The sequence below is a fragment of the Morchella importuna genome (genome assembly GCF_003444635.1).
Source record: "Morchella importuna strain M04M26 chromosome Unknown Morimp01GS007, whole genome shotgun sequence".
In the NCBI taxonomy this organism is placed as follows: domain Eukaryota; kingdom Fungi; phylum Ascomycota; class Pezizomycetes; order Pezizales; family Morchellaceae; genus Morchella; species Morchella importuna.
The window spans coordinates 288,919-311,785 of NW_025763404.1; the positions used below are offsets into that span (position 1 = coordinate 288,919).

The 22,867-nt window shown below is 45.6% G+C and overlaps 8 protein-coding genes across 8 annotated transcripts; 5 read left to right on the forward strand and 3 right to left on the reverse strand.

Annotated features, from left to right (window-relative positions):
* Positions 1-172: 172 nt before the first annotated feature.
* LAJ45_03272 (uncharacterized protein) lies at positions 173-640 on the forward strand (the record flags this gene model as incomplete). Its single annotated transcript, XM_046112859.1, has 1 exon — positions 173-640. One exon carries the CDS (start codon positions 173-175, stop codon positions 638-640), a length of 468 nt encoding a protein of 155 aa, XP_045973736.1.
* A 275-nt stretch (positions 641-915) lies between these two features.
* Positions 916-3,199, reverse strand: LAJ45_03273 (uncharacterized protein; the record flags this gene model as incomplete). The annotated part of the gene is made up of 3 exons (XM_046112860.1): positions 916-1,478; positions 1,537-2,810; positions 2,874-3,199. 3 exons carry the CDS (start codon positions 3,197-3,199, stop codon positions 916-918), a joined length of 2,163 nt encoding a protein of 720 aa, XP_045973737.1.
* A 3,158-nt stretch (positions 3,200-6,357) lies between these two features.
* Positions 6,358-8,868, forward strand: LAJ45_03274 (uncharacterized protein; the record flags this gene model as incomplete). The annotated part of the gene is made up of 6 exons (XM_046112861.1): positions 6,358-7,062; positions 7,151-7,191; positions 7,252-7,274; positions 7,333-7,458; positions 7,516-7,584; positions 7,640-8,868. The coding sequence occupies 6 exons, from the start codon at positions 6,358-6,360 to the stop codon at positions 8,866-8,868; spliced, it is 2,193 nt and encodes a 730-aa protein (XP_045973738.1).
* Positions 8,869-9,432: 564 nt separating this feature from the next.
* Positions 9,433-11,261, reverse strand: LAJ45_03275 (uncharacterized protein; the record flags this gene model as incomplete). Its single annotated transcript, XM_046112862.1, has 4 exons — positions 9,433-9,474; positions 9,570-10,590; positions 10,649-11,069; positions 11,135-11,261. The coding sequence occupies 4 exons, from the start codon at positions 11,259-11,261 to the stop codon at positions 9,433-9,435; spliced, it is 1,611 nt and encodes a 536-aa protein (XP_045973739.1).
* A 3,439-nt stretch (positions 11,262-14,700) lies between these two features.
* Positions 14,701-15,834, forward strand: LAJ45_03276 (uncharacterized protein; the record flags this gene model as incomplete). Its single annotated transcript, XM_046112863.1, has 6 exons — positions 14,701-14,744; positions 14,801-15,058; positions 15,116-15,479; positions 15,539-15,570; positions 15,633-15,637; positions 15,812-15,834. The coding sequence occupies 6 exons, from the start codon at positions 14,701-14,703 to the stop codon at positions 15,832-15,834; spliced, it is 726 nt and encodes a 241-aa protein (XP_045973740.1).
* Positions 15,835-16,313: 479 nt separating this feature from the next.
* On the forward strand, positions 16,314-17,284 carry LAJ45_03277 (uncharacterized protein; the record flags this gene model as incomplete). Its single annotated transcript, XM_046112864.1, has 5 exons — positions 16,314-16,323; positions 16,400-16,519; positions 16,646-16,978; positions 17,136-17,146; positions 17,213-17,284. The coding sequence occupies 5 exons, from the start codon at positions 16,314-16,316 to the stop codon at positions 17,282-17,284; spliced, it is 546 nt and encodes a 181-aa protein (XP_045973741.1).
* Positions 17,285-17,301: 17 nt separating this feature from the next.
* LAJ45_03278 (uncharacterized protein) lies at positions 17,302-17,691 on the forward strand (the record flags this gene model as incomplete). The annotated part of the gene is made up of 3 exons (XM_046112865.1): positions 17,302-17,351; positions 17,422-17,480; positions 17,543-17,691. The coding sequence occupies 3 exons, from the start codon at positions 17,302-17,304 to the stop codon at positions 17,689-17,691; spliced, it is 258 nt and encodes an 85-aa protein (XP_045973742.1).
* Positions 17,692-18,938: 1,247 nt separating this feature from the next.
* On the reverse strand, positions 18,939-22,575 carry LAJ45_03279 (uncharacterized protein; the record flags this gene model as incomplete). The annotated part of the gene is made up of 5 exons (XM_046112866.1): positions 18,939-19,730; positions 19,785-21,281; positions 21,340-21,397; positions 21,465-21,924; positions 21,984-22,575. 5 exons carry the CDS (start codon positions 22,573-22,575, stop codon positions 18,939-18,941), a joined length of 3,399 nt encoding a protein of 1,132 aa, XP_045973743.1.
* Positions 22,576-22,867: the final 292 nt, after the last annotated feature.

A 22,867-nucleotide genomic window follows, 5' to 3' on the forward strand; every position in this document is an offset into this window, starting at 1 on the left:
GACCAAAACCCCCAATTTCCTTTTCCCCTCAAACCTAGCTCGAGCTCCCCCGGTACAAAATAACGGAGGGGCATAACTCGAGTGGGGGTGGGTTGCTCGGGAGAGATAATATTCCCTATCGATATCGATATCGAGGCACTCCTCCTCCTCCCTCACTCCCTCTTCCCCCCCCATGGTGCCGTTTATCGTGTTGATCCCCGCGCCGGAGAGTGGGTTTAGGAGGTTCCATTATGAGAAGCCTGGGGCTGTTCCGGCGTTGAATGTGGTGACTAGTCTAGTAGATGTCACCTCTCTAGAAGAGGTCAGTCTCCTAGAAATGGTCAGTCTTTTAGAAGATATCACCATTCCAGAAGAGCAGAGTCCGGCCGTTGAAAGGGGAGCGAAGAGAGCAAAGAAGGATTCACCGGCTGGTGCAAAAAAAGAGGATAGTGTTGGGCTCATTGACGACAAGAGCTATATAGAGCAACAAGAGCTGGCTGCAGTACATCGCCTCCAGGATGATAAATTCGGGGTGGGGAAGACGAGGAGACGTAAAAGTCGCAGCAGCTTCATCAAATGTGTGACGGAGAAAGAAGATAAACAGAAAGAAGGAAGGCTGCCACCTATTTCGAGTTATTTCCACTCCCTCAGATGCGATTGAGTGCTTTTCTTAGTAGAGCGTGTTATGGTTATGATTATCTAGTGGGTTTCGTAGTGTACATACATGTACAAGGGAAAGTAGCGATATCACTTCGGTTTTACTTTTATTTTTTATATAAACCGAATTTGAATGGTTGAAAAGCCACAGACTAAACTTTTATACACTCGCCCAGTTGCAATATCATTATAGTGATAAACAAAGTGCTCTAGCACTTCATACACGAATATATCCAGTTCAGCACCCTCTCGATGGGCTCTAGCGCTAATAATTGTTGATCAAGAAAATTCAAGAAACTTGTAAAGAGACTCCCGACTCGTAAATGGACTCATGCTACTTTTATCACTGTCAGAATCTCGAGATTCTCCCATGATATCATGAACCAAACTTGTAGACTTTTCGTCCGCTACTGATAGTCCCCCTTCATGAGAAAAACTCCTTCCAATACCATCCTTCGTGCAATCTGCGTCATGTTTAGAGCTCTTGTCTCCTTTCTTTATACGCTTATGCTTTACAGCCCCAGTGCGTTTTAGCTTCAGCTCTGCACCTGAGATTTCCTCCATCGCTCGCATTGCGATATGCCAATCTGCTGCTAGGCTTGAGTTCTCAAATGAATTTTCTGCGCCAAATTCTGCTTGGAGCTCTAAGGAAGGTGGCTTTGTTTCTCCGCTTCGAAACATGTCGCTGACAGATCTTTTTCCACTAGGGCAAACTTGACCCAGTGACCCTGAAAACTCTTGTATAGAACCATTCCAACTTACTCCCCCTTGTTTTTCTGAACCGATTGATGGTATTTGCGGGGGTATGTTAGATGGTCTGTCTGGAGGTGTCAATGGAGAATCTGTATTCGCGGAATATGTTAATTTGAAAGCACTGGTTTTGAGGCGGAGGAGGCAGACCTTCAACTTTAGCCTCATTTTCTCTAAATATCTGTCTCAAGGCTCTCTTCGAACCACCTGACTTTTTCCTTTTGTTGGTAATGTCGTTAAACCTCAATTGACTGGCATCGCGTAGTACCTGTTCTCGGCCTTTTCTCATTCTTGCAGCTATTACTTCCTCTAGAGGATGAGGGGTATTTTGCTTCAATATGTATGTAGATTCTTGTGGGTAGTTGTGCTGTTGATGTCCTTCTGGATCGGAATCTACGGCTGAACCCCAGAGGCGGAAGAGCAAACTTGGACTCTTCTTGAGTCTCGATATCTCGGGAATCTTAGTCTTCCCAGGCGGGTGCCGCGAGAAACTCTTGTTTTTCCCCAGCCAATTCTCAATTTTAGCTTTCTCTTTCCATGTAGTCAACCGTGATTTTCTTGGGGTCTCCTCTAAATCATTTTTTGAAAAATCGTGGCATCCATCTTGCCCCACGAGCCCAGCACAGGTGTCAACTTCCTGACGCATGAATTCCGTACCAAATATCTCGAGATTTGGTGGGTTTTCTTGGTAGCTGGAGCCCAAAATTTTATTAATCTTAGATTGGGGAGTATCAGTCCTTTCGCTATGACTGTCTTCTGCTTTTGCTATGACCTTGTTTTGGGTGTCATGGCCACCGAGCTCTTCGGTCTCCGCAAAAATCTCAGAAGGTGCCTTAGGCGAGATAGTTCCATCTATATGATTGTTCGATTTGTTTTCTAATGACGGTTCGGGTGAATAATCTGCTATCTTCGGCAAAGAAGATTGATTTTCTTGAATTATATCTTTCGGTTCCTGTTGTAAACTGTTACAACCGCTTGAAGTGATAATAGTAGCATCTGAGTGCACTTTGGAGGTCCTGTTCTCGCAATCTTGGGGTTTTGTAAGATAACCAAAGCCTTCTGTTACATCTGGTGGCACGTGTTTGCTATCAGTACTTCCTAGGTCGATAGGAGCTCGTAACGAAATGGTAGGGCTTAAATAAGAACCTTCAAAAGCACTCATGGCTCCGATTTTGGTGTCATTCTCACCACAGTTACTCAATATGTGGTATTCCGGAGAGGATAGTGACGGAGACCGAAGTTTCCTGAAAGCCTTCAAACATCTGGATGACAATCGTTTTGAGAGAACAGGTGAGTGAGATACAAGCTCTTCTTGATCCATAGTAATTCCTTCAAGTGAGCTTCTGGCAGTGGAATGCAAATTCGTCTCTTTTCTGGATAATTTCGGCGGAACTATGGCAGGGTTTTTCCCAGACTTGCGGTCACTAAGACGTAATCAGCCGCTTATGGCAAAACTAATAAAACATAGGAGGGTAGGACGGTCTTACTTAGATAACTCTTCATCGAAATGATGTGTAGAAGGATCTTGAAGCAGATTGCTCTTACTTTTCATCTCTAATTTCACTTGAAAGGATGAACTAAGTGTTGATTTGATAGAGGACGTCCTCACCGATTCCTTTAGGGAACCACTCCCCATGCATATTTCAACCCCATCTGCACTTGTGTCTTCCTCCGCCGGGCGGGCATCTAGTAAGCTCCTTGAGGCAATAGGTGCCACTGTTGTTGAACACGGCCCATCATGTGGTGGTGGGGCTTCGGGGTCTTGAAAGTCAGAATCTTCTATTGCTGGTGTCGCAGGTACTGAGAGTGACATGGCGGAGCGGTTGGTTTCTGGGGGGGCCCTAGGTGTATCGAAACGCTTTTATCGAAACACACGAATAAAGGTGACTGTGATGTGATAACTGTATATGTGGTAATGGAAGTCCGTAGTAATGGTGATAATACAAGCTCAGGCTCAGATGTAAGTAGGGTTGTATAGTTTTCATGGGAGTTGTAGAAGAAAAGGCCTAGAAATAAGCTTTTGGTGTCGAGCCAGCGATGTGGTAAGTGTGTCATCAGCGAGCTGTGCAATATGTCATCAATGGATGAGTACATGTGTATGTAGAAGTTCTGGCGGTTAATATTTTTATATTTACCAACGTATACGTACGGAATATTATAACCTAAAGTGTTAATCTTAATTTAACTCCAAAATGTCGACCACCGGGACCAAACCGTTGCCCAGTCGGCTTATATCATATTCTCGCCTGTCTTTCAGCTTAGCTCTAGTATTATGTCGATATACGCTGCCTTAAAGATCTGTAAGGCTGGCTTTATACTACTATACATGTACGTACGTATACTACATGTAGGGTCGATTGCGGCCTCTACATTTAATTATGACTGTATACGTACATGTACATGTAGTCAACCGCTTGTCTAAGACACATATATCCCACGGATTCAATGTAACACCCAAATACATACATGTCTACATACCGCAAAAACTCGATAAGTTGGTTATCTCCCGCCAGGGATTACGTCTTTGAGGATTGGTCGAGGGCTATTGATCAGCCTCAGAAGCGTCCATGAAGTGAGATTAGAAATTTATCAAGCTCTAAATCTAGACGATTCCTCATTTCTCACTCCGAGCGATTGTAGTCTGGAGGGACTGTTATAGCTTTATAGGTATTTCTAATGGTTCTATCCAATCGCTTTGTTATCTCCCCTCTACTGTACCATAGGACTTACGCTTATTGTTTACTACAGAATACCTCAACACATATACATGCAGGTACATTTGTGCCTCACTGTGTCGGATACTTAACGAATACATATAGAATGGCTAGATCTAGATAATCGGCAAATTATAGGAGACTTAACAGATACGCGCGCACAGTTAGCAAGGTAAATACATGTATGCAGGTACATACTTGCCAATAGATTCCCGAACGTAGTATTCTAACCTTCAACAAAAAACAACTTGGGGATTGACATGAGGGTTACTGTCGGATGCGGCACTGCACATTGCAATGCTGTGTCATTAAGGTTTACATAACCATGATTTTCACAGGGATTAGCTTTACTAATGACAGGGGTCCATGCATATTCACCGCAGGACAACACCCTTTGTAGACTGCTGTAATACCCCAACTTTGTTGAGGTGTTCCAATTCGCATGTTTCTTGTTCGTTTCTTTTTTGACACGCATCACAAGCAAATACTCAGCCACTTCGTTTTTTCTACTCTACATTTACTGTGTGTCTCCTTATTTAAAAAGAACATGGGTGTCCATCAGTAAACACAAGTACTCAGTCTACTCAGAGCGTATCAACTCACACAAACGAACCGCCAAGAAGTCACAATCTCAATATGTACCTTCTGTGGAAGCGGCCTTATAAGGCCGCGCTGTTTTTAGATAACCATTCAGATAACCTTTAGAGATTTCCCCAGATATGGTTGGGCAGAGGGAATAGAGTTGCATGTATGGCCTGCGTGTGGGCTCTAGAAGAAATTTTTGCTTCTTGTGCCCCAAAAGATGGCTATGGGGCCTTAAAAAGGAAAGGATGATGTTGAGACATGGCAGGCAGGTCCTAAACTGAACTCCAATCCTTGTACTCACATGTATGTACTGCTTTTGCATGTCTCTCTCACTTCTAGTTCTTCTGACCCGATTGGTATCATTAACCCTTTCCCAATACAGATGTGGCTATTTTTGTCATACGGAGCTTTTAATAGCAAATTGGACAGAAATAGGTAATTCAAGAAATGCTATCGATGGGAAATGACCTGATGAAGACTATTTAATAACAGTTACCTATCCGAAGAAACTCATGATATCTGTCCCCTATCGGCCGTGGAAGCATTCATATATCCTGAGCCATTGTGTAAAGGAATTGTTCCTTACTGCTATCGCGAGAAAATAGGTTCTTATTAGCCTGTAAGTTTTCACCATACCAATCCATATTAGTGCCCTCAACTCAACCCAATTCATCTTCTTTTGGAGTGAACTCCGTCTCCTCCACATGCAAGAGAAGTATATGTAAGGTAGAGTCATGTCAATCTAATGCCTATCCCTAACCGCCGAAAACGGAGCTATCTCACGTGAAAGATTCCTTGCACGAATCAAACCCTCTCGGCTCCGAGCCAAAAATGTTGACTTGCCTATTTTTTACAGATACCGTTTACCCCAGCCAAGTTAAGCTCTCCGCCTTTGCGCTTATTGCAGTCACCAATTTGGTTCCTCTTGGGCTGTTTTCGAACATCTGGAAGACATTAGGCTCTACTAGACTCCTGGCATAAGCAGCTGCCTAGCCTAACCTGCCAACGCGACTAGAATATTCGCTGGAGGTGACAAAAAAGAAACAAAGAGTTTATTTCAGCCCTAGCTGAGATATCATACATCTATCTAGATCTCGGATCATACCATTCAAGCCAACAAGTGTCTCTCTTTAAGATCGGGTTCCGATCAGATCAAGCGACGGCTGTTGCAGACCGTTAGATCTCATCAGGCTACCTGCTTGCAGGCTGTCTGTTAACTACCTGCCCTAATTGATTTATATCAGGGTCCTCTTTCTTATTTTCCTTCTTTTCCAACTCCTCAGCCCCCACCTTTCGCTTTATTTGTTGGCTGCGCCTGGTTATCCGTTTTGTCTCTCGTTTATAACTACACCCCACCCAGGCCTCGGGACGTTCTGTATTCATCTCTTTAATTTTTATATAAGCTGTACTGGAGTGCAAATACTAGGACCAAGAATCGGGCCAACGCCAATAGATATATCCATCTATCGACACAACACAAACCGGTAAGTAAACGAAAGGAGGAGACGGACGAGTGGTTTGTCCGACATCAGTTTGATCTCGTGCATTGTCTCCCATACGGTATTGAGGGGTTCAAGAATTATTTCAGTGTCTGACTTTTCCTCAGGCCTAAGGAGCGATATATAGCAATTTCCGTCTCTCGTATTAATAATTAATCCGAACGCTAAAAAGTATGCTGGGACCTGATCATTACAACTATCATGAAGGATCTCCGCTATCTATCACTACTACACCCACCATAAACACCAGCACCACCAGCACCACCAGCACCAGCGCCATCTTCCCCTCATACTGCACCTCGTCGCCTGGGACCCCCAAGCCCGTGTTCGCAGTCACTCCTCCTACTCCGGCCGACGTTTCTGGATACTTCTCAACGCAGACTCAGTGGTTGGATCTTGCCGCGGCTTCCGCGACATCCTTCTACGGTCAACAACCGCCCCCGCCGAGCCCAGCTCCTGTTGGCTCGCCTGCCGGGATTACCACTGCACTTGGGAGTACCCCCCCAGAATCTTTGCAAGTATCACCTACCGCGGCGAATCGGCCCTTCAACCGGATCACCACTACCAACACCATAACAACTTCCGGAAAGCGAAACCACGACACTATCGCAACAACTCCACCCTCACAGTTAAACTTTCGCCAATCAGCGGCGGGGAAGAGAAAGCGCTCGCCCCGAGAAATCCCAAGAAGCGACGCAGGGGCTTCAGCTACAGCTACAGATACACATACCGCCACCCCAATCAATACCGGTAACGGATATAGGCGCAGAACTTGGGGGAGAGACTTCGCAATGAGTGTAGCTAGTCAGGACGATAAGTCGCGCGTCGCATCGAACGCGTATTTCCCGGACATCCCAAAGATACTACCGCATGAGAAGGTATGTAGAGTGCGCGCACAGGGGGGCGAAAGCGGTGAAGTGCGTTCAATGCCGGCAGCGTTTGTTAACAAATAGGTTGGGATGATAGGTATTTCCGATACAGATTGGCGGGGAGCTATTTCGATTAAGGTATGTTTTACTTTTCACCTCCGGCTCTTTGATCCACACACATACTGACATCGGTAACAGTGGCGCGTCAATATCTTCAGATGGTCAGTATCTCTAGAAATAATTACACTTGTAGCAAACATGAAACTGAGAGTGCTAGAGCTCCCTCGTACTTTTCGCAATTCTTTGAACAACAGTTGGCAAATCTAGAGGAAAACCAGACTATCCGGACACTCTACATTGACCGTGACCCGATTACATTTAGAGATATCGCACGTCACCTTCAAGGTGTGCTCTCTCCGGTTAAACTCTCGATATGACTGGGGAAAGCTGACGGTATTGTAGGATATCATGTTTCCCCAAAAGATGGTCAACACTTCGTAAGACTATTTGCAGACGCCCAATTCTACAGCCGTAAGCCTTCCTCCGTCTATAATTCACATTACCTGCCAACTGACCTCCTCAATAGTTCCGAAATTAATCTCGCAACTCTTTGAATCGGAAATTTTCATTTCAATTGGCTCTCGCCACTTCCAAATCAATCGCGATCTCTTTCAGTCCCCCGGAAACTCGCCGAACTACTTCTCCTTAGGCTTTGCCGTCTTTTTCTCCTCTCCAAACGAAGTCTTCCCCGGCCTCGCTCGTGAAGGCCTCCTCCGACCTCCTTCAATTCTCCCTCCGGAGGTGCCCAACCGCTCCGCCGACGTATTTGCCGAGCTTCTTCACCTCCTCCGCGGTTATCCCGTTCACATCCGGAACGAAGAACATCGCCAGGAGCTCCTGCGCGACTGCAAATATTTCCATCTTAAAGGACTAGAACAAAAGCTCATCCCCCATGAGATATCTTGGAATCAGAGACGCCAGCGCCAAGAGATTGTGATCCGCCTCGAGGACATCAAACCCTCCGGCGTTGCCTTCCTCCCTGACTCTGGTGGGGATCAGTTCCCTGGGGCTAAACAGTCGAGCGGATGGATAAATTATATGCGTCCATTTGTTGACGATATCCAGCGCGAACTGGTCGTTGAGATAGGGGGCGAGCAAACTAAAGTTGACTTCCGCAGTGGCCGCGCTGAATTCACCGGGACTACCAACCAGCGTGTTTCGGCATTATTCCAGGTGATTGCTAATAAACTGGGGCTGCCGGTTGGGCATGAGAGAGCTCTTGGACTTGTACTGTTGGGACAGAACGGGTCGACAACCGGGTCCTCTGGTCCTGCGAGCCCGGGAAATACCCCTTTGAGCGAAGATCGAGTTAAGATCAAGCTCGGACCAGAATGTTTTATCAAGTTGGATGGAGAGGAGTATTTGGATCGGGATTGGATGGGTTCATTTGACGCCCACGATAACGATATGGCGGATGGCGTTTCCGCACCATCTGGAAGTGATGCAGGGAGGAGTGTGGGCGGTACTCCGAGCCCAGGCATGAATTGGCAACATAGTGCGAGTAGACCCGCATCTACTAAGCCATTCTTGGGGGTACAAGGGCAATCAGGCCCACGGAAGAGACACAAAAGACAAGGCAGTATGGAAGAAGGTGGTGGTGAGTGGGTTGTGAAAAGGGGACAGTGGAGAGTCAGAGTACAGACTACCACTGGGCAAGATGGGAGGAGTGGGGTGGAGGTCGTACTCGTGGGAGTAAGACTGGAGGCGTTCAGTGGAGAATATGGTAGGAACTCACAGCGTGGGTTTTTAATTTAATCGGCCTTTCTTTTTTTTCTTTTCATTTTGTAAGTGTGTTGTATGTTTTGGGCATGACGATAGAGAAGATGAATAGGTTTTATGGAGTACTATGTAGGACAAATGCTTTTATCCTTTCCTTTGTTTATTAACCACACACATTTGAATCCTTGGTGTATTTTAGGAGTCGGCTTTTTATTCTTCTGATTCTAGGACGTATAAGGTATTGGCACATGTATTAATCTGGATTATCAAGCTTATCCTGAGCTCATGCGGATAGCGTTGCACACCAAAAGTTTGCAACTACACTGGTGCGCAATCAAGGCCAATGATCTGTTACGGCACACGACACGCACACATACTATGTAACCAAACGATCTAAACACACTAAAACAAATCCGAGTGATTGATTGTGATTCAACACAAAGTAATCCAAATTATCAAACCCTATATGTACAGTAACCAAGATGCCCTAACTATTAACCTGTTGCTATATGTTTCTAGTATCTATAAGTGAATAAAATAAAGAGAAGAACCACCCATCGAATAGGAGGGGGGAGGGAAAGAACTCCAATCTAAACACCGCTACCCTGTTATGCCATGCCCCTGTCGCTCAGGTGTGGAAATCTAAATAATAAATTAAGTTAAAAAAGGTCCGTATCCCCCCACCGCTATACTATTATGCAAGCGCCTTTCGACCTCCGGTTATCTGCAGTTCTCACCCCATTTTCGAACCCCTCTTCATCTTTCCTCTTGATGCCCCTGGCCTCATCCCCTCGCTTCACGTCGCTGCTTATCTTCCCAGCAGCATAAGCACATCCGCCGAACCCAAAGCGCACCAGACTGTCACCCGTTAGGCTCCCCACAACGAACACACCCTTCACAATCTCCAGGTCTTCCTCTACCCTCCATCGCATCGTGTCTCCAGAGATCCATCCTGCGTCCACAACACCCACAGCCTTCCGTAGCTCTGGGGATAGGTACTCAAGGCTTCCACGCCGGCCAACACAGTATTTGAATTCGTCGATTACCCGCTCTACTATCTCGCCGTCTATGGTCAAGATCCGGATTCGGCCATCCGGGTGTGTGTTGATAACCTGTGCATTCGGGAAACCCTCGTATTCACCATCTGTGACCTGATTTGATCGCGGTGACGTTGTCGCCGCTACGCTCGACTTCATCCGTCTATATATTTCCGCATACTCGGGATACGCCGTCGGATGGCACCCTTTTAGCGGGGAAGGCCGCGAGGTGTTCCATTTATAGATATGTATTACTTTTCTCCCCGCCTTCTTCGCAGCCATCATGACATCTGCAGCCGTAAAACCGGAGCCAACCACTAGCATTGGGGGATTTGAGGCTGCGTAGGGCGAAGGTGTGGTGAGTGACATTAGTGACTGATAGATGGGCGGTGGGGGTATAACGTTGGAGTATATTCCAGTCGCCAGGACCAGGTGTGTGCAGTGAATGGTCATATGTACATCATGATGTTGTTTGTTGTTAGAGTTCGAGCCCCGGCGGTGTACTCGGAGTGTAAACCCGCCGCCTGGCCGCTGTGAGATACGTTGCGCATGGACAGAGGTAAACACTTCTGACGATATTCCGACGGCCTTTGGGTAAGCGCTGTAATAGCTGGCGGCTTCCCGTCGTGTAGGACGAATTAAATCGGGCATTGGTCTTCTATGGGTTCGTTTATAGTGCTCCCGGAACGAGTATCCAGGCAATGATAGCAATTCAGCATAACTAGAATTATGTTAGATTTCAATGTTCCCAAATATAGTTAGAAATGATTATAACCAACCTTAGAGTCTCGCAGTCTCTATTCGCCCCAATGGGATCCTCGGCCCATTGTCCCCCAGCCTTCCCGGCATCTCCGAGTACGAGGTGGTCGACCCGGCGGCTGCTATTTCGTTCCCATTTTATTCTGGATCTTGCTTCACCAATCTCTGTATCTGCATTGGGCTGGATTAAAGTGTCTAAAAGAACATTAATTGGGAGTGCCTGATTTGAATAAGACATGTATGCTGAGTCTGGGAAATGTTCCGTGAGTTCCTCGATTGATCTCGGGGTTTCGAGTGCATCATAAAGGGATCTATCGGGGCCGAGCTGTGAGAGCTTTGAGTGTAGGACAGGATCAGGGTGAGGACCATGGACTGAGGTGTCATATGTGGGGATATTGCCATGGAGGAGATAGCTGAGAAATAAGGCGGATGGGCCGTTGCCTGTGGAACAATTGCACGATATCAGTGATATTTCACCAGAAGCAGTTGATAGTTGCTTGACTAACCTACAATGACGGTGTCTGTAGTCCGCACGTCGCAGTTTTGTTGCTGATGTTGATGTTGGTGCTGGTGTTGTCTATCGACAATCACGGGTTGGTTCTGACCAGATGACGTATACCGTCTTGGTGCCATTTTCTTTCCAGGAACGCACAACTGCCGGTGTTGTTGTGTTAAAGAAAGTAAGAAAAGAAAAAAATTATAGAAACGATAATCTAGGATTATTATGAAACAATCACCAACGAATATGCACTTCTAACAGCAAATAAATAAAAAAGATCAAAACTGGCAGAGAAGACAAATAAAAGCAGATATCTAAGGGAGGAAGAAGCAGTAGTAGGAATAAATCAGAGTCGATGGCAAAATAAAGGCGGGGAGGAAGGTGGAGAGGAAGGTGGGGAGAGAGAGAGAGTTCGGAGAGGAAAAACTCCTCTTGGTAATAAAAGTCCAGTACCAGGGGTAGTGGCCAAACCTAAACCCAAATCGTTTAAATAAGACAGATTCGGATACACAACCAGGCGGTGTGGTTGATATCATCAGAATTGTAGAGCGGTCATGTTGCAAGGACACCCCATGCTGTGTATTTGTATGTACATATACTTGTACTGGGAGGCTCTACATGTGTATTAGTAAATCCTTAACGACAATGAATCGACGGTATGTCAGACGGATGCAAACGGATGGTTCGGACCAAGACTGGCCCATGAGAGTGCGTGTCCCCTCGTCAGAACGGAGAGCATAGATATTGGTGCTCTAAAGTGTAGCGGTGGCTACCTAGATTACAAAGATTATCTCTTCAGAATTCCACTCTTCATACTGATATCACCACCATGTGGGAATAAAACCTGTAAATAGCCGTCATACACATGCACAACTGCCAAGGCACTTTGGGCTCTGTAAATGTGAGTAATGACTTTTGAAAGAGCTTATTTAACCCCAGATCTAACCAACCTCAGATTTGAAGATTTTACTATCATGTCCTCCGTTTTGCAAATACCCCAAATGCCCCAACTCTCACACCTTTTGGCTGGTGATTGCAACTCCATACCAAAGTACCAGTTACCTGTGTCTACATACAAATTCGAACCGACCCCCATCACCCTGCACACCAATTGTGAAGCGCACACACGGGGAAAGCCCCCGAAAGACACCCGGGTCGCGGTCGTTGGTGGGGAACTTTACATTTGTCAGGCTGGTTGCGGTGGGCAACCCACTGTTTTATCATCAAATGTATGTTTCACCCTCTCTACTAAAAAATCGGACGGAAAAAGCTGTCGGTGCAACCGTTTTGTGTCTCTGTCAATCGACATGCATAAGTCATCTGTCCGCACATCACACCGATTAACTGCGCGGGATGTGGGGAATAATTTTGGAAGAAGGAAATATTTCAAAGGGCAGGCGGGAGACGGTTGGGGCTTCCCCCAATCTAACCAGCCGGGAAAGGGTGAGCCCGCATTGGTCGGGGAGGTATGATGAATTGAATTGATAAGCAGGGCCAAACTTTCAACCGATCACACCTTACCCCCGAACGGGGTGGGGGTTTGCTTGGCGAGCGTTTGTGTGACTTGGCGGTGGTCATAATGGGTGCTTGTCCGGGGTAAATGATCTGCCGGTATAAAAACATCGTACCTGGTACAATCCAAGGCATTGCATGTATCTTGGAGAAAATAAATCCTATTATAACTCGCCTGTTTATCTATCCCCTTCCCTATGTCAAGCTCTGTTTTAAGGAGTCTATCACCCCCGAAACATACAGGAGAGGTAGAGTAGAGGAACTCGGTCAGTTTCCAGTATTTCTATCCGATAGGAGATTTTGCCATGCCTTAAGACCCTGGTTCGGAACTTTAGTCTCGCTCAAGTTCAAGCTTCCCTGTAGCTGCATAACGTGACGCAACAACATAACAGTTGAGCTGGGGCGAAAGTAACGTTGTATCCTTAATTACTCCTGCAATAATCAGGTGAGCAAAATCACCTGTATTTAATATGAAAATGAAGAATATATATTGGAATTAATACATACGCATATATTCGGGGAACCTTTGCGGATAAGTGCATGTAGAATTTTCAATCCCAACGGTGGGGTCATAGAAGTGGAAATGATACGTCGATCACCTTTAGCATTACGTTTAGCAAGTAGGCTATAAACAAGAACAACAAGACAAGTAAACGAATGTCGACCCGAGTAGTGCCAGAGTACTTTGTAGGCGAAGAACCCAAGCATTCAGTCTCTATTAAAAGAGCAAGCGGGTTAGGTTAATGTCTTGCTTGAATAGACGGCGCTATGAGTTATCCATGCGTACCTTTTCCGTAGGCATTACTCAAATTTTAGAAAATCTCTTAAAGAGGATATGTGGTATTGCTAAGACGTTTTGAGACTTCGGGACCTTGCTGGCAGATGAATGTACTCGCCATTATACCCCTCTGGCTGACACCAACAGAGTCGCTGGATAGGAATCTCCTGGCCTTCTTGAGCACCAGCTTGCCGGCCACAAATTTGTCGCCAACCATCTAAGGGCGAGGCGCTGTAAGAGGTCAAGTGCATACTGAAAATTCTGGTAAAGAAGGATTTCATATAAGCGAAGGGATGGGATAGTGATATAAAGTACCAAGCTCGAGCTATACGAGGTGATATCCAAATCGAGTGATATCCCGTGTATCTTCCATATCCTTGGGATTCGGAATGACATCGCAAGAGAACGAATATATACCTATAACATGTTGTTCTGATCAATCATGAGAATCTAATAGACTTACGTAAGTAATATGTATGTAGGTGTCTCTAAATACATGTACTTCGGAAAGGGCTTGAGAAGTATAAAAAATGTGTATCTGCCTAGAAAATTAATGCGGCTCTAGAATTCGTACCGACACTACTCGCAATGCCGAAAAGTCCTCGGGTCATGTGACCAAACTAAGTAGAGATAGGAGCGAGATCAGCTATAGTTGAGTTCACGTGACCCGAGGACTTTTCGGCACCGCGAGTATTAGCTGAATGACAGGCGGCTGCTACAGAGTCTGGTAGAATTATTGCGAAAGTCAGAACTAAAAGAGTGGGCTTCTTGGTCCGTGCTCACTGCAGAAATTCCTTTAAGGGCCAATAGGACTATCGGGTCACGGGAAAACCCACTTTCGCAATAATTCTACCAGACTCTGTAAAGAGCTAGTATCACATCCACTGGCACTGAAGCCGCCAGGGTCCCCAAAGATCGCCAGGAACGGAGTTACACAAGCGATATCTACTTCAATAGATACATACATCTATTTATCGCCATCATGGCCGAAATGCCAAACATTCCTGCTTAAGAAAATTGGGCTCCATAGCAAACTTCCCCATGTCGGGACAATTATTCCGCAACCCGTATTTATTACATGTTGCTATGACGTCGCCATCCCTGAGCTGTTTCATGCATGCTACCGAGCTTGCCGCGGGACAAGCGATGCTTGCATCTGATCCCCAACACTCCTACATAATTCAACGGTAGCTAAACTACATGTACTTATACCTCCTACCATTTCCCCAGGCTTGTCATCATAGCTCCCATAAACTTTGACCACTCCCAAAATTTACATGAGAATGTCCGAAAACAAAAGTACACAGCCAAAAGTAACGCTGCACTGGTAGGTTTACCCTCACCACCCACTCATAGATACAGCGTTGACTGTGTACCCACTAGGCTCAACCAGTCCCGTGCCCAGCGTATTGTTTGGCTTCTCGAAGAGCTCAACCTTGACTACGATATCGAATGTCACATCCGGAACTCTGCGATGCTTGCCCCCGAAGGCTCGCAATCTCTACACCCGCTTGGGAAATTTCCCATCGTAGTTGTCGGTGACAGGGTTCTTGCCGAGTCAGGATTCATCATCGAGTACTTCGTCGACAAATTCGGGCCCCAGCTCAAACCTAGCGACGAGGACTCATTGCTACGGTACAAGTGTGTATAACTTTCCCCGGGAATAAGGGATAGTATAGTTAACAGAAAATCCAACAGGTACTTCCTCCACTATGCCGAGGGTTCCCTGATGCCGCCGATGCTGGTTGGAATTGTCGTCGAGAACATCAACAAAGCGTCGGTGCCGTTCTTCATCAAGCCGCTCATCAACATGATTACTGGGGGTGTCGAGACACGGTTCTTGAAACCTAATTACAAGACCCATTTTGACTTCCTGGAGGCTGAGCTTTCGTCGCGACCGTATTTGGCAGGCGAGGAATTCTCGGGTGCTGATATTATGATATCGTTTCAGTTAGCGGCTGCAAAGAGAGTTTGCGGGCTAAGTAAAGAGGAATATCCGAAGTTATTTGAATATATGGAGAGGTGTGAGAGTAGAGAGGCGTGTAAGAGGGCATATAAGAAAGTATGTGAACCAATGCAAACGACTGGTGCTAAGGTGGATTGATACTAACTTGGAGTTAGACTAAGGAAATGGAAGCGGCGGGGACCAAGTTGTGAGCGATAGTGCTAGATACGCCGCGAAGCGCTTCTCGGAGTTGATATGTGGCGGAGCCAGAATCTGTATGACTATTTTCTTCTTCCTTTTCTCCTTATGTATCGCTATATGTAGTATTCTCTTTTTTATATAAAATATACAGCAAAACCTATCATAATTCCACCCCTGCGGTGGCCGAATTTTGCTGGAATTACCGTAGGGATGGAGTTTAGAGAGAGGTATTTGCTAACAAGCTGCAGGTATCGTTTCCTCTAACCGCTAGAAGTTTGGTAGGGATGGAATTTCGAGAGGGTGGAATTATGATAGGTTTCTCTGTACCTAGTATTGGCGATTTTTTTACTTGCTGTAAAAAAGAAGTATCTTCTACTACAGCTTGCGGTAAGATTATTGTAGAAATATAGGAGGAGTCCTATTAGCTTGCCCAGCCATAGAAACCTTATTTTTAGACCCCTATTTCTACAATAATTTTACCTCTAGCTGTACTGCTATTCCAGGCGCTGGCCAAAATTCGTGGGGCAGATTTTAGTGTGTTTTGATATCTAATACCCACATGCAGTTGGCAAAAGCACAAACTCGCTTCTTCTAGAGTATTATTATAAGGAAGCATTTATTAGGCTTCTCTGCTCGCGAGTTCAGTATACATAATGACTACATCTTACGCCCGATTTCTTCGGACTTCCTGACAAACCTTGCTCTTGGCTGTTGACTTCAATCACAGCCCATCACTCGCACGCACCCACAATGGCACAAGGTGGGCGGACTCTCCCCCCCTCTTTTGTTTAATTCAAAGGTGGGAGGACAATTGATCAGTTGGTTGCTTCGTTTAGTTGTAAGCGGGCGGATAAGGACCAGGGGCATGTATCGTTTCGGAAGTCGAAATAAACGTGTCCTACAAGGCATTACCAAGATCGTCAGCTCCTACAGATCTGAGGGGAAGGACCCTCGAGGTTTGATATCTGGACGGGGAGAGTGTGCTTCTAGGGAGGGGTGTTGGTTGGGAGTGAGACTTACCAATCCTCTATATAAACACCTCCGTTTCCTTGGGATTTTAAATATACTAGTGCAACCCCCAGAATACGTTCAGAACTTAATATTTATGTCACACTCCAAAACCTGCCTCGTAACCGGCGCCAGCAAAGGCATCGGGCACGGTGTAGCCCAGTCCCTCCTTGATCACGCCCCACCCCTCTCAACAATCTACCTGACCTCCCGCACACCGCCTAAAATCATCCACATGAATAGCACCTCTTCAACCCTGATCTACCATCCGCTCGACATTACAACTCCATTTTCTATTGACGCCCTTTACAAAACCATTAAGGAAGCAGGCAGAACAGACGTACTTGTAAACAATTTGGGTAATGCCACGGGTAGCGTTGAGGAGATAGTGGAGTGCAACTACTATGGTACCATTAATATGTGTAAAAAATTCATTCCTATCCTCAAACCCGGCGGGCGGGTCGTGAATGTGTCTTCAATTGCCTGTTACTTAGGAGGATCCCACGACGAGGAGTTAAGAGCTAAGATGGCAGCTGCGGGGGAAGGGGTTAGATACGTTAATAGAGAGATATAGGGTGAGTATCCTAGGGCTGGGGACGCTGGATAACTGATTTGGTATATCGTCTTACGACATGTGGCAGGCAGATGTGAAGGCTGGAGTATCAAAGGAGAAAGGTTGGCCCACCCGTACTCAGTCACGAAGGCTGCTATAACGGCTGCGACGATTATCATGGCGAGGGACAACCCTGAACTTTTGGTGAATTGCTGTTTTCCTGGCCAGTATGTCCTTGTTCCTCTAAGTCATGTGGCTATTCTTGAGGTAAATCAGATGTATTGATATAATGAATAGGGTTGAGACAGAAACAGGTGTCAAATTCGGATCAAGGGCAATACCTTTGAAGACGATAGGTAAGTTCCGCGCTTAATTACTTAAACTACCATATTTTTTTTTTAATTAACTTCTTCTGTAGAAGAGGGAGCACGGATTCCGGTTAGATTGGCAGCTGAGGATATTGGCGGCATTTCCGGGAAATTTTGGAAGAATTCTTCCCTTAGAGAGAAGGTTATGAACAGGCTACTGATTGGTGTGATGAGAATAGTTGGTCGCTGGAGGACATAAAGTTTTTGGCGGATTATGTGTCTTAGTTTTCATTTATATAATAATACAATCGAATCTCGCTATAGCTGTAATTTTACGCTTGGGACCTGAAATTGGTACCCTTATGGGGTGTGCACCTTTATAATTACATTAGCAAAGGGTTATTTTGTACTTGGATCGAAGGGCCAATAAGGACCGAAAAGTTGTACCCTTATAGAGCTATTATTTTTATATGAGGTACCCTTATAGTGAGATTTGACTGTATGTAGACCTGTACGTATGCATGTACCCGTATGTTCATCGTGTTTCTATTATTCCGTCGGAGCAAAGCGCAAAATACCCCACTAAAGACGGCGTAGGATTTCTTTTTTAAGACTCAGTAATTGCATGCAACCCCTATGTTATGGCAATATCGCACAAGACCCCAGAACCTCCCATCTGCCTCCGCCCCATCTCACAAACATAAATTTAACAAAATATATATAATAGAAATAGAACAAAATGAAATTGTTAACCTTCGTCCCTTAGTCCTCCCCAGCCCGTATCCCGCTTCTCTCCTTTCTTCCCCTGCATTGATCTCGTCTCGTCCTCCTCTTTCCCACCGCCACTTAGCAAAATCCTTTCCATACTTTTAGCGCAGTGTCAATTCCCGACGCTGTCCAAAGCAGCTTGACGATGGTATTATGGCGTAGCACATATGACCGTGCTACAAAACACCACCTGAATTTATAAATCTTAGCCTCAATCATATCAACGTCGCCCGTCAACAACTAGTAAAAAACAAGATAAGCATCATAAATAGCAAAGCTTTGCAAAGAAAAACTTACAAACCCAAGTAAGCCCTCAAAGAACTCCGGATACGGCTGACACCAGGCCTACATGTATGTATCTACCACAGCCGTATATAGATATGCGAAGTTCGAGAGCCAAAGAAGTACAATAGATGATATCGTCAAGCATGAATTTAAAGATCTGAGGGCCAGGTATGAGGCCAGGTATGAATGGGCCAAAGTGTATGGGGAGGTTCCCTTATACATCTATGTTCCCGAAGGGTATTTTGCATCTTTATCCACCTACTCTTTTCCCTACTGGCAGTATTATATGTACTACATGTCCTAAACACCAAGTAATTTATTTTGCTAATTCTTCAAGATACATGAAAGGATTGATCGTGATAGTAGATATGAATTCATGAAACTCCAATCATTAAAAGCTAGGCCTCGCTAAGTTAAACGCCACAGTTCGTCATAAGGGTATTCGGCCCAAGCTCACTTTGCAGCTTTCCTCATTTCTGCTGCTCGCATAAAATCAAGATTTCCCTTTGCATCGACAGTTTCCGGATGCTCCTTCCCCAACAACTTTGTCATCATGTCTACCACTTGTTGTTGGATTTTTGCTGCCTCGCCAGTCTTTTCTTGCCTTGCAAGTAAATAAGCATAATTACTCATAGACGTCAGCGTTTCGGGATGATCCTCTCCGGAAACCTTTTTTTTCAAGCTGACGACCTTCTCCTGAACTTCAGATGCTTCTTCTAAAAGCCCCTTCTTTGCCAAAAGCTGTGAAAAATATTCTGATGCTTCAATCGTCCCTAGATCTTGCTCCCCAGAAACACTCTCTCGTGCCTTCACAATCCTCCTCTGGATTTCCAAGGCTTTATCAACTTGATTTTGGCTACCAAGTGTTATCACTAATGTGTCCATAGCTCTAAGGGTATCCTCGTGGTTCTCGCCAACAGACTTTACAGTGATCTCTAATATCTTCATCTGCAATGCTAACGCTTCGTCTGCATCCCCCTTTTTACGCAGGATTGACGCAGTGTTGGCCATAGCGCTAAGGGTATTTGGATGTTTTTCGCCGAAAAGACTCTTCGATGTCTCGAGAATCTGCTTCTGGGTGATTACAGCCTGATCCGTTTGACCATGAATAGCGAGCATATACGCAAGGTCGTTCATCTGCCTGAGGGTATCGGGGTGTTCTTTTCCTGAGATTTTCTCTCTCAGTGCGGCCACTTTCTTCTGGGTGTCTACGGCTTCGTCCATTTGGCCGTTGTCTACGAGTGTCTGAACCATGTTCATCATTACCGGAATATTATCTGGATGCTCATTGCCCAGTACCTTCTCTGTCAACTCCAACACTCGTCTTTGTATTTTGATCGCCTCGTCAACCCGATCCTGACGAGTGAGCATAAACCCAACGTTATTCAGGGCAGCAATAGTGCTTGGATGTTCCTCGCCCAGTATTCTGATTTTAATATCTAATAGCTGCCTCTGAAGCTCTGAAGCTTGTTTGAACTCGTTCTGGCTCACAAGTACTTCAATGAGGGTCTCCATGGCTGCTATAGTGCCTGGATGATCACTCCCAAGGACTTTGGTTTGTAGTTCCAAAACACGTCTCTGAATCTTGATTGTACCATCCATTAGGCCTAGATCACGGTAGGTCCCAGCAAGGCAATTCATGGCCAATATAGCCTTGGGATGATATTCCCCTAGGATTTTCGTTATCGACGCCATAGCTTGCTCTTCCAGCTTTACTGCTTGGTCTAGCTGACCTTGAGACTTGAGGGTAGTTGCAACGCTGGTGATGGCTCGGATAGTGTCTGGGTTTTCTTCGCCTAAAATACTTTGACGCAACTCGAATACTTGTCTTTGGAGTTTTACTGACTCTTCGATTGATCCTAGCTGATAAAGTGATAGTGCCTTGTAGCTCATGGATGTAATAGTTTCTGGATGCTTTCCGCCGAGTTCTTTAATCATAAGATGCAGGACACTTTGACTGGTCTTTAGTGCTTCTTCCGCTCTATTCTGCCCCCGAAATATGGCCGAAAGAAGTTCCATGGCAAGAAGAGTCTGGAAATTAGACTCCCCCAGTGTTCTCTTCATCCTTTCTGTCATTTCTAGTACAGCTGATACCGATTCCTCCGCTTCATCTCTATCCTGAAGCATGGTAGCAAGATTCCATGCAGCAGCAAGTGTAGCCAGGTGCGACAAGCCCAAAGCTTTCTCTGTCTGCTCTAACACCTTCCTCTGGATATCAAGTTCCAATTGTTCAACAAGTCCTTGTCGCTTGAGGAGATGTACGAAATTCTGCATAGCAATGACTGCACCAGGGCTCCCCTCGCCTAGACTTTCTGTGGTTGTATCCAATACACTCCTCTGCATCTTTATCGCTTCCTCTATCAGACCCTGATCGAAAAGTAGAGCGGCCAGAAAGTTCTGCAGTATTAAAGATGACTGGGTCACCCTTTCATCCGTCTTTCCGGCCACTTCGTACTTGTAGATATCTAGTACTGTTGAAAGAATACCAGTTTGGATATATTCATCGATCAATTGATCTATCTGCTGCATGAATGTGATTTTGATATCTTGATCGAGTTTGCCATGTGTAACGATGTTCTCTGCCGCCGCCGAAAGCTCTTCAGCCGATCTCCCGCATTTCTGGAGGTATTCAACGACAAGGCTCGCATCTCGTGGGGTACCGAAAGCGAATTCGTGGCAGAGTGCAAGTTGGAAGGCAGAATCTTTGCAGGTGGCAGCCCTATCTGTGAGCGCCTTGACGATTTGGACGCGGACGAAGCAGTGGACATGTTGGAGTGCTTCAAAATTGAGTGCAAGCTGAATGTGTTCGCAGTTAGTAGCTGGTGATGGGTTATATCTTGCTTGGGGGTCTTACATTTGGGATACTTTTCAAACCTTCGAACTTAATCAACTCATCAGAAATCGCCTCCCTTCTATGATTGGTTATTAGTTTGTACTCAAGCTTAAGTCTGATAACGAATGATGTCTCATTTAACTTACTGGACATCCCCTTCAAGAGCCTGAGAAACTAGCCCAACTAACATGCCCATGTCGCTGGCTCTCGCATCCGGATTCGTTTCTAAACAGGCTCCAAAAAAGCTGGCTAATCTCGCGCGAGCCAACTCATGGTCCTTAACAACGAAATTCTGACCCTCGTCCTCCCTGGAAGACAGAGGAAGAAGCGATGCTGGAGAATATGTTGATCCTCGGTCTCCGAAAAGGATCCACCCACAAAGTTTCCCGTAAGAATATATATCGGCCTTCTTAGCTCGGCCCACGGTGGGCTCTACTGATGTACATTCGGGTGAACTCCACTCAGGTGTCAAGGGTAGGCGTACAGGTTCTTCGTCGGCACAACCTAAGCAAGCGTATCCAAAGTCGATGATCTTTGCAATGAATCCACCATTGCCGTCTTCAAAAACGAGGACCTTTTCTGGCTTTATCTCTCCGTGTGGAATGCCTACATGGAAGGTGGTTAGTACTAGTCTAATTATACTAATAGGACAATCTATGACATACTGAAAGAATGCATTAGCTCAATAGCCCTTCCTATATCTCTACACAACGACAGCCTTTTCTCAAAGTTCAGCGCCTGGTAAGACCTTGATCTCAAGAACTTATCCAAGCTACCATGCACCGGCTTCTCGAATACCAGCACAGGCAAAGCTTTCACAAGTATTCCACTTCTATTGACCTGAACATCCCAACTAATTCCATATAAATCAATTATACTCCGACATTCCCGGACTCTAGGATGTTGTAGTACCAAAATCTCAGCAATAAGCGCCTTCCATGAGAAACTATGAACATCTTCGAGTCCCAGAGTCCGCGCTTCTTTACTATCTGGTGTAAACCGCTTAAAAGAAAACCTGCGACTTGGGTTTAGATCAATCTGTTCAAGTCCATCGATACCCAGTCCATCAAGCCCTGGGGCCCAGGTGGTAGGAAGAAAGTTGACCCCAGATTGCTGTGCTACACCAAGGAACGATAGGAAGTCATAATGCGGGAGGATAAAGCTCTCTGTAGGTTTGAGAGGAGTTGTAGATCCCAAGAATTCGAAGGAATCGGCATTGAGAGTGTATGCGAGAGAGGATGTACTCGTTTGCGCCATTCTGGGTAGTTTGTTTGACAATGAAAATTAATTGCAGTAAAAGAGCTAACTCTTGTGTACATAGCAAACTTATCCTCGGCCCTGCAGTATATATACATGTATTGTGGGGTATGTGTAGTCTCGCTCCCTGCCTGTCTTGTCGCACTTCGTGGAGACACAAGTTCCACACAGGACTGGGCATCAGACTAGGGTATGGGAACATCTGTCAGATGCCTAGCGCCTAGAACCCCATTTACTCTATCTCCATGTTTTACCCCACTTGCTACTCACACGCATGTGTAGATGTTTATCA